The following is a 9,744-nucleotide window of genomic DNA, read 5'->3' on the forward strand; positions in this document are numbered from 1 at the left end:
TAATAGTGGATGTGAATTTGTGGCCAATATGGATGTGATTTGGACATTTGGTGGCGTGTGATTCCTCTCCGCCTCCTCTGGAGAAGAGTCGCACCCTGGTGCACGGCAGCGGTGGTGGCCACCGCCCTCCTCAAGGCGTCATAGCGGAGGCGGCCTCCTCACGGTGCACGGCAGGGCAGTGGCACCCTCAGCCCTCCTCATGGCGCCATGGTTGCGGCGCCCTCCCGTCGGTGGCGCCGCCTTCCTCATGTACGGTGCACAACGGCAGTGTCGCTCCCTCCCATCAGCAGTGGCAGCCTCCCCATGGCGGCAGTGCTCCCCTTCTCCAACCTCTTGTACACCTCTAGCATCCGTTCAACCCTCCTATGATGTGCATCGCCTGCATCATCTCATTGTTGGACGGCCAGATCTAGCCACCACAACTCGGGGCAGCTAGATCCGGTCGCCATGAGTAACGGTATCCCTCTGCCTCCGATGAGAAGTGGCACCGGCGTGGCCTTGAAGCACTAGCTCGAATCGAGCAGATGCATCGAGTCAGCTTTTTTTCATTCTTGAACTTCAAAGGTGCCGGTTCCTAAACCAACACATTTGATTATCCTCGTTGGTGCCGTCTACCGGGCACTGGTTGGGAAATCCGGCACTAATAGAGATTTTTGCAGTAGTGACAACCAGCACTGATGACATATTTTGTAGTAGTGAAAGACCGTGAGGTTAGGATGGGCCAGATCCTTCCATGTTCCTCTATAAGCTGATATCGAGGAGCTTGTCGATCAGACCTCAACCCTAGAGAAATCGTCAAGAGATGTACTTTAGCCGTAGCCAGCCATACCCTATTCATCCATGCATGTACCACATAGGTAGTACTGTTCCCGTACATATACGAATGCAGACAAACCCAATGGAATCACCCTAGCTAAAGGGATCTTGAACTTGTATAAAATCTCTCTATGTGTATATGAGGATTTACGAATTCTTGCCGTTACATACAAATGATCCTAGGTCGTATGGTAAAAACACTAGCTGCGAAGATAATTGATGTTCAAACACTGTAATGTTTGGCATGAAACATCTCATGACTAAAATGATGTTTTCCGTGATCGTCCGGAAGGAGCACTGTTGTCTGATGCGGGTGTGCAATTTCCTTCTATGCCGTAGGGTTCCGTTTAATTTCCTCAAATATGGATATGATCTATTCTGGAGTTTGGACTGCACTACAGTCAACATCCATGCATGTGGCTCTAACATTAGGTGTTTTCGTCCCATCCTTTTAATTTTTTGTATTTTGATAAAAGCAGCTTAATTAATTACAATATTGGCTAGTGCTATAATTAAATCATACATAACTGGGTCATAGTACTCCAACAGTAGAATAGCCATAAATGGGTCATCAGTTGTAAAGCACCGATTCTCTCTCCTGGCACAAGAGAGTAGCTCACCTTAACTTTAATTTGATACTGCCATGCCATAAGCTGCATATATAATTGCCCGTCTGACACCGTACGTGTATCTTCATATGCATGCATTTAGCTTTGTGTACCTAGCTTGGGCTAGAATCATATGCATATGTACACACTAGTACACGCAGATGACACGCAGAAGCGCATGCAGAGCTCCAAGTACCAAGTACCAACCTGCAGTCCAAGGAACAAAACTACGTGGTGGGCAACCAGATGTATAAATTAAAGATCAAAAGCGAGACGAAAAAGGTAGGATCATAATAATCAAACAGTGCAGATCTCTGTACAGGCAATTAAGGTTCATTATGAATGTGACGACACTGTGCCCCTCCCTGCTACCAGGCAATATATGGGGTTGTTTGAATTATTAACCCTATCAAAATCTAATAATACCAAGATTATGATAAGATAAAAACCAAGCACTTCATCTCGTATTGGCACAATTTTAGCACTAATATAATTAAGGCCAAAACAACAACAATGACACATATATCTATCCTAACAAAATTTGATAATGCCATAGGGAAGCTAATTAACCAAAATAATCATATATAGATAAAAAATCAGACCTGATCGTCTATAGCGTTATCATACTTAACTTCAGACTTGTTTGGAAAAGTTTAAAATCATGAGAAGCAGTTGGTTGGAAGTTAGCTTCTGAGAATCTGGAAAGACTGTGTTTCTCAGCTTTTGACTTATAGTTCATTTTCTAGCTTCTATAACTATATGTTTTTAGAATCTGTGTACGAATATGGGTTGTTTGGGGAACTCAAGATTTTGAGACAAAAGCTGCAGTAGTTAGAAACTCCCCGGCCCCAAACATGACCTTCATAGGGGTATAAATATAGCTGTTGACCTTCATCTCATGAGATTTTGTATACCCCGTTCTTTTTTAACGGCATCATATATTGTTACCACGAATTAGTTGCTCCGGCTCTAAAAATATTTTCTCATAGTTTATTTCTACCACATTGCTTATATCATTTGCTCTAAGCATTTGATAAGTTTATATGTCTTAAAATATTTAATTTATCCCTACTAAGTATATAATCCACAACAAAATAATTCTTCGTGAAGTAATATTTTTCAAACTCATGGACTTGATTTGTATAGGGTATATTTTAATTTGAAAAGTCATGAAGATTAAATTTCAACCATTGATTTCTTATAGGCTGCGTGTGTTCCTAATTAATTATACTGTATAGTTGCAAAACGAAATGTTGCACGAAAGCACTTTAAACAGAATATGAATCTATTTATATATCTTAATTTAATGCACTAATTAAATAGACATGTAATTTGACTCGTCATTAGTAAAAAATATTAATTAAACTTAAAATTTCAGATTAAAAGACAGTAAAAATCAACGGAGGCATGTAATCGTGGTTACTGCTCCCAAACCATTTCATCGTCGTCCGTCATTGTCTATATATCTTGATTTCAAGTTTTCAACTTGTTAGTGTATGTACCCCAACATATATATACACTGATCGGTCCATCACATATATATGGTCCATGCATTGGATAGCTATAAGCCTGCACGCCTGTTTGCATGGTCTGGCTTTTCGCGGCAAGCGTGTTCTCGACGATGGCCAGCAGGTAGACGATCAAATTAAAGTGACCGATCAAGAGGACAATGAATGAAAATGAATGCCCGTTAATTCATGTGTACGACTGTACTAGTTGCCATACCCCTTCTTGTGAAAGAGCTAGCATAGTTGTACAATCTACTCCTACCTCCTAGTATCTGTATCTCATTCTTGCAACAGTACAACCTTGGACTCAAAGTCATAAAGAATCTGAAAGGTATAATTAACGGCCCTGACAACAGAGTTTAGGGCCAGGCAGAATACCTGCCTTCCCGACATTAATTGTACAACAGTGCTGCAAGAAGATTTGATATATATCGATCGATCGTGGAGGTGATCAATTGAAGCTGCAGAGAGAAATTAAAGCTTAATTTATTTCCCTCTAACAATCCAGCTAGCTAGGTCAACGTACACCTCGCCGGCCGGCGAAAGATGGTCGGAAATATCAGTCGTCGTCGTCGTTTGCACACCACAGGCCGATCGATCGATCGATCACCGGTGGTGGACATGAATGTGCACCAGGTTGGTCAAAAGCCATTTCTTTTCAGCAAAGCGAAATGCACAGCGCCCTAGCTCTGTCTAGCTACAGCCAGCCAGCCAGCTCTACTGAAAAAGATCCAAGGATAGATGGCAAAGCCGGCCAAAATGCCCCACAAAGCTACACGGGGTGTGCATATGGTAGCTATGGCTAGCTATGGCCACACACACTGAGCTTTCACCGAGCAGTAGAGTGTGCTCCAAAGAGCAGACAAGGCATCAGCTAGCCCTTCCTAGAGAGACGATGTACCGATCGAGCATATGCATCCCTATCCACGGACGCTGGCGTTTGCACATCGCAATTAAGATGAATGTGGTCGGTCACCATTTTCGATTTCATCAAAACGGGCATGACATTTAGTAGTTGTTTTTTTTTTCTGTTCAGAAGAGTACGAATGGAAGCATTAATTAACTAGTGAGCACCCGATGGCAAATCATGCATATGCATGGGATGCAGCTGTGCCTAGTTGTGTGAAAAATGAAAAGTGAATATATTGTATACATGTATATGGTTGCATATATATATATATATATATATATATATATATATATATATATATATATATATATATATATATATATATATATATATATATATATCTGTGTGTGTGTGTGTTTTCGTGATCATATATCGGTCCAATAAGGAAAACCCATCATTTCCAATCATAATCTAATCATGGTGGTACTGGCACTTTGTGACCGGCCGAGGTTACATCATGTTGTACACTGGCACTGCAAAAAACTGAGGAAAAGCTTGCATGCACACATGCACGATCGAGACCAGTACTGAGTTCTATATATGTGTGTATATTTTTTGCCCAAGGCGAAATACTACTATATAGGAGTATTTGCTAGTAAAGTACTCCTGCACTCTCTTCTATACTACAGTTTACGTACTATATATGCACCATTTCAATGTGAAAAACTCTTAATTACTTACTCTACTATATATATGGCTCTAGCTAGATAGTTTTAATTAATTTTGTTGCGCGCGCGCGCGCACATATATATATATACTCCCATAAATAAACATTTTGTGTGCTAAATAATGGATCAAATAGAAGATATTGCATCCATTATTTTCTACTTCTCGTTTGAAACATTGACACGTATGGTCTTGAATGCACATGTTTCATCACAACCTTTAAATTTGTTAAAATATAAATGTATGAAAGTGTTTTTATAACGAATAGCTCCTGATATTAGTTTTTTGATGCCAAATCCTAATATATTTTTATTAATTAATCATTTAAGGTTTCGAGGTTTAACTGTGTGTATTCTAGGATGATATCTATGAGAACGAGATAGTAGTCTAGAAGGAAACTTTGAAAAATCCTATGAATCCTGCAGGACCACCTATATATCTATTGATTCTTTTTCTAAAGGAAAAACTACCTCTGTTGATTTGTATAGGGTGTACTCCTCTTGTTCGTGCATTGATATTTAGGATAAGGTTTGATCTAACTTTTAAAACTTTGATCATCAATTGATCAACAATTTCTCGAATTCTTAGTGTTTTTTAAATGGTACATTTATATTTATCTTGGAAAATACTATCACAATATCTTAAACTTATTAGACTTATTCTACTATAAAATTGAAGAAAGTTTTTAAAGTTTGACTTAATCTTGTCCTATACGTCAAATGGAGAGAGTATTAAATTATGAAAAAGTCAGCAAGATTAAAGTTTGACCACTGGTTGCTCTTACATTATAAAACTTATATATTCTTAGTGGCTGTAAAACTAACATTTTGTAAAAGCACTTTGAAATATAAATCCATTGTATAATTTATACACTGAATGCACTTATATATTTTGATCGATTGTAGTTCAACTTTAAAATCTATAGTGTTTGACCTTTTGAAATTGAGATACTCCTTACAAAATTCAATGGAGGGGTGTCTTAATTGAGTGTAATGGTTACTGATTCGATCAGAAATCTTCTTGCATTTTGAAATTCATATCACCATAGCTGTTTTTAATCCGAAGTGAAGCGTTACCAGGAGATCGATTTTGTACAAAATGGTTCAGTAGCCAACTAGGCGTGCATTTATTCACCATATATATGGCTTATGAGCATATGACAGATTTTTGAACTGCTACTCTCCTTACATTTTCCATTAAGAATATGAGAAGATTTAGATATGCATATATAGATATTGAATATACGATTATATGCTCACTAGCTGATGGAAGTAGTCATGCCAATTAATGTATGTAACTCTGTATATACATATATATACTCCTATGTTTGAACTATAATGGTTAGCACCACCACATGATGCATACGGTAATTAAGTTGCATATTTAACGTGTACTAGCTAGTTGCCTTCAATTTCAGGTAGTAATGCATGTCAGTCCAGATGCATTCAAAAGCTATGCACTGCTATATACGTACGTACAGTCCTATTCAATACCAAAAGGCTAGCAAGGAATGTGTGTATGCTTTGAACCCACAAAAGTTCAGGTGCATAAGTAATTGATAAATCTTGTAAGAAGAGGACCATAAACATTAAAGGGCACACAAACCATACATTAATTTCATGCAAGTTTTTGCAGAACTAATGAGAGGTAATTTGATCAATCTCCAATCTCTCCAAGTCAAATACTATATCCCTGATCATATATACCCCCAATGCACCACGTTTGGTTATATATATTAACCCCCTGTAAACAATACTGTAAAAAAGTTGAAAAAGGCGACACTATGGACACAACACTGGCACACCTTTGAGTTCAAAACCAAATGGCGGAAAAAAAGCGTTAACTAAAGAGCAGCTTTAACTTAAACCACCCTACCTGAGATCATCATGAGCTAGCTAGCCGTGTGCTTCTACTTGATGAAGAGTTTAACACTCAAGTCAAGCCCTCCTTTCTTCTTTGCCTCCTCTTTGCATTTGCTCAAACCATGCAAATTAATTAGAAAAACCTCTTGTCGAATTGTTGATGAGCCAGATCAATCGTGTGACCTAGCTAGAAGTAGTGTACTACAACACTCCGCCGCCATCATCGCCGCCGCCGCCTGATGACGAATGGAATCCAGGGAAGTTCATTGTCCAGCTGCCACCGCCGCCATTGCCGCCACCGTCGCTGCCGCCATTGCCGCCGTTGTTGTTACCCCAGACACCATCTCCTTGGCGTAGAGCCGCCATGTACTGCCTCTGCAGGCTCATCTCCAGCCCTTTGCTATCTTCCAGTTTCATTGAACCTTCCTGCCTTGACGTGGTGGCTGTAGCACTGGTCTGCCCTAACGTGAACGCCGCCGCCGCCGTTGCTCCGGTGCCTGCTGCTCGAGTAGCTTCCAGTCCCAGTTGGTACATCGGCGGCGGCGGCGGAAGCTCGAGTGCTCCTCCGAGGAACGGGAACTGATGCTGTTGTGGCTGCTGCTGCTGCTGCTGCTGCACTCTCCACTGCTCGAGTGACGCGCCAATGGTGGCGCCGCCGCCGCTTGCCACCGGGAACTGGTCCGCCGTGTCCACGTGGTGGTGCATGCCGCCGAGAGGCTGGAATCCGGCGGAGAAGGTTAGCCCTAGGTTGGGCCCCGGCGGGTGCATCGCCCCCAAGAACGGGAGGTGGTGAGACATGGAGCTGAGGCCCGACGGCGGGATGATCGCGCCGGCGGCGGCGCCTCCTGGCTGCGTGGACGCCGCGGCGGACGGCATCGGGGACGCGCCACCGCCGGGCAGCTGCCTGGCCGCCGACGAGGACGGCTTGGAGGAGGAGGACGACGCGCCGGCGGCGGCGGCGGAGGAGGACTTGCCCGAGCGCTTGTTCCGGCGGCACCCGCCGCCGACGGGGACGTTGCGGAGCGAGCCGCCGCGCGTCCAGTAGCGGCGGCAGGTCTTGCAGAAGTGGCGGGGCTGGGAGAGGGAGTAGTTGTTGTAGTAGCAGAACTTGGTGTTGGTGGAGTCGCAGCGCGGGCACTTGAGCGCCGGCTCCGGCTGCGGCGCCCGCGCCAGCCGCGCGCGCTCCGCCATTGAGTTCGGCCGCGCCTGCTGCGCCGCGGCCGCCGCCGCGCTGGCCGACGAGCTGCTTGTTGGCAGCCCCCCGATCTCGCCCGGCGCCGCCGCAGCTGCGGTCGGCCCGACCGGCAGGTGCTGTGCATCGCCGCCGCCTACGTTCGCCGGCCTGGGCGGCTGCCCTTGCTGCAACACACACATAAACATAAGCGTAAGCAATTAAGCATATTGTTATAGATCAGAGATGAGAGAAAAGGTAGGAGAGAATATATTGACTCTGAATATTCAAGAACACTACAAGAATATCTCTCTGCAGTGCTTCTTGGTGCAAAAAAATTCTCTTGCCATGAACAAGCTGTGAATTCAGCACTAGCAAGAGAGAGTTCGATGGAGAAGAAGGGAGGGAGAAGCAATTAAGAATTTAAGATCATGCAGCAAAAGTACCTGGTTATTCCAATTAGGTGGATCTAGGTAGGCAGGCACTGAAGGGAACACCATGGAAGCCAGTTAGTGGTGAGATATATTTCCTCCCCTCCCCTCACCACCCCTATCTCCTCTAGCTTTACTTCTGCTTTGAATTCTGATCTTTTCTTTATAAATTCGCACTTTTCTTTGTTGGGGATTTGTGTATGGAAAGAGAAGAAGAAAGCAAGGCGAGAGCTGCAGGCTGCAGCAGCTAGCTGGGAGGGAAGAAATTAAACGGAGGAGAGGGGAGGTGGTGGTGTGGAGTACTCACTCTGGCTAGCTAGCTAGGAAGGAGGAGGTGGTGGAGAATCACATCCAGCAGCTGCAGGAGAGAAGACAGGAGAGAGAGAGAGAGAGAGAAACTAAGAAAGAGAAAGGGGAGGAGAAAAGCATGAATTTATCTTCTCTCCTTTTAAGCGTATGGTGGCTTTATATTTCTTGGGGTTTTTTTTTCTCTCTGTGGGGTTGGGAAGAATGTTTGGAGAGAGAGAGAGAGAGAGAGTGTGTGTGTGTGTGTAATTAAAGCTTGCTTAGCCTTTAAGACTGTACTCGTTTAGCATTGTGCTCAGCAGAAAAATTGAATGCAAAAAACCAGCTGGTGGAGATACAGAGGGGACTGAGATGGCAAGAAATGGCTGGATAGGTGGTGACTAGTGAGGGGTGACTGTTTTTGGTTTGTTTTCTAGCGTGAACAGAAGTTCAGATAAATATATGAAGCTAATAAGAGTTGATGCAAAAAAAAAAGAAGAAGCTTCAGAAACCCTAATACTGTAATACATACTCCAACTATAGCTAGCTAGCCAGCCAGTGCTTCTGGGGTAGTATTATAAAATGTTCTTCAGGTATCAAAGCCACATGTCGTTGTGAAGGAATTTCATCAGTTGTTCCGGCAGGGGAATATGCTCCCCAATACATGAAAAGGTATGCAGATAGCTATCCACTAGTCCAAAAAATTTCATTTGAAAAGAAAATATGGAGCAACAAATTCATTTGGAAACTTTCTCGTTCTTTTGTATATATATATCCTTCCTGCGATAAGGAATTCTTTTTTTTTCTCAACTCATATATCAAATATACATTAATTCAAAAAACTTTGTGAAGTGATGACTACCATTATATTTACACTTGTCTTTCAAATTTGTCATGGCCAATACAATATTTTTCTACTTTGTTGGGAGTACTCGAAGCATGACGCTACTGTCAGCGCAATAAATATGTGCACCTTAACATATATTTTATTATATTAACCTAAGCATTGAAGGATTGAGGTCTATAGCCATGAGTTCAAGAAAAACCAAACGACTGTTTGGTTCATTGCCAAACATTGGCTAAGGTTACCGGTTACCACACACTTTGACCAAGTTATTAGCTCATATTTTGATTAATTCTTGGCCACACTTAATTATGATAAGATTAGTTCTCATTTCTCATGGTTTCACATGGCATCAACTCAAAAAAGTATGGCACACTCTTTTTTTTTCTAGTTAAAGCGTGGCTCACTTTTTATTAGCCACAACTTAATTAGCTAAGTATGGCAAAAAAAATATGGTAAATAGTGGCAATGTTATTATATAGCATCCAAACAGCCACTAGATCTTTTAGCGGTTAGTAACGATATTATATGAATAGACACATGGATTTTTTGGATGGAAAATGGGTCGAACCGTCCTGGGCTTAGGCTAAGCTAAGAAAAAAGTAATTAAGTTCTTTTAGGAAGAGAAAAAATTAGGCTGCTC

The 9,744-nt window shown here is 42.3% G+C and overlaps 1 protein-coding gene across 2 annotated transcripts; it reads right to left on the reverse strand.

The window, feature by feature from the left end:
* Positions 1–6,046: 6,046 nt before the first annotated feature.
* On the reverse strand, positions 6,047–8,407 carry LOC107280245 (dof zinc finger protein DOF5.1). 2 transcript variants are annotated; one of them, XM_015773614.3, is made up of 2 exons: positions 7,988–8,407; positions 6,047–7,729 (listed from the first exon to the last, which is right to left on the reverse strand). In XM_015773614.3, the coding sequence occupies exons 1-2, from the start codon at positions 8,039–8,041 to the stop codon at positions 6,572–6,574; spliced, it is 1,212 nt and encodes a 403-aa protein (XP_015629100.1). In that variant the 5' UTR covers positions 8,042–8,407; the 3' UTR covers positions 6,047–6,571. The 2 variants fall into 2 exon arrangements, with proteins under 2 accessions (XP_015629100.1, XP_015629101.1); XM_015773615.3 differs by lacking the exon at positions 7,988–8,407 and adding an exon at positions 7,842–7,928.
* Positions 8,408–9,744: the final 1,337 nt, after the last annotated feature.

The sequence above is a fragment of the Oryza sativa genome, chromosome 3 (genome assembly GCF_034140825.1).
Source record: "Oryza sativa Japonica Group chromosome 3, ASM3414082v1".
NCBI lineage: Eukaryota > Viridiplantae > Streptophyta > Magnoliopsida > Poales > Poaceae > Oryza > Oryza sativa.

Coding starts and splice junctions, on each gene's coding strand:
- LOC107280245 (XM_015773614.3), bottom strand. CDS start 8,041: ATGGTGTTCCCTTCAGTGCCTGCCTACCTAGATCCACCTAATTGGAAT. Junction 7,730..7,987: donor CACCTAATTGGAATAACCAG/GTACTTTTGCTG, acceptor TGTGTGTTGCAG/CAAGGGCAGCCGCCCAGGCC.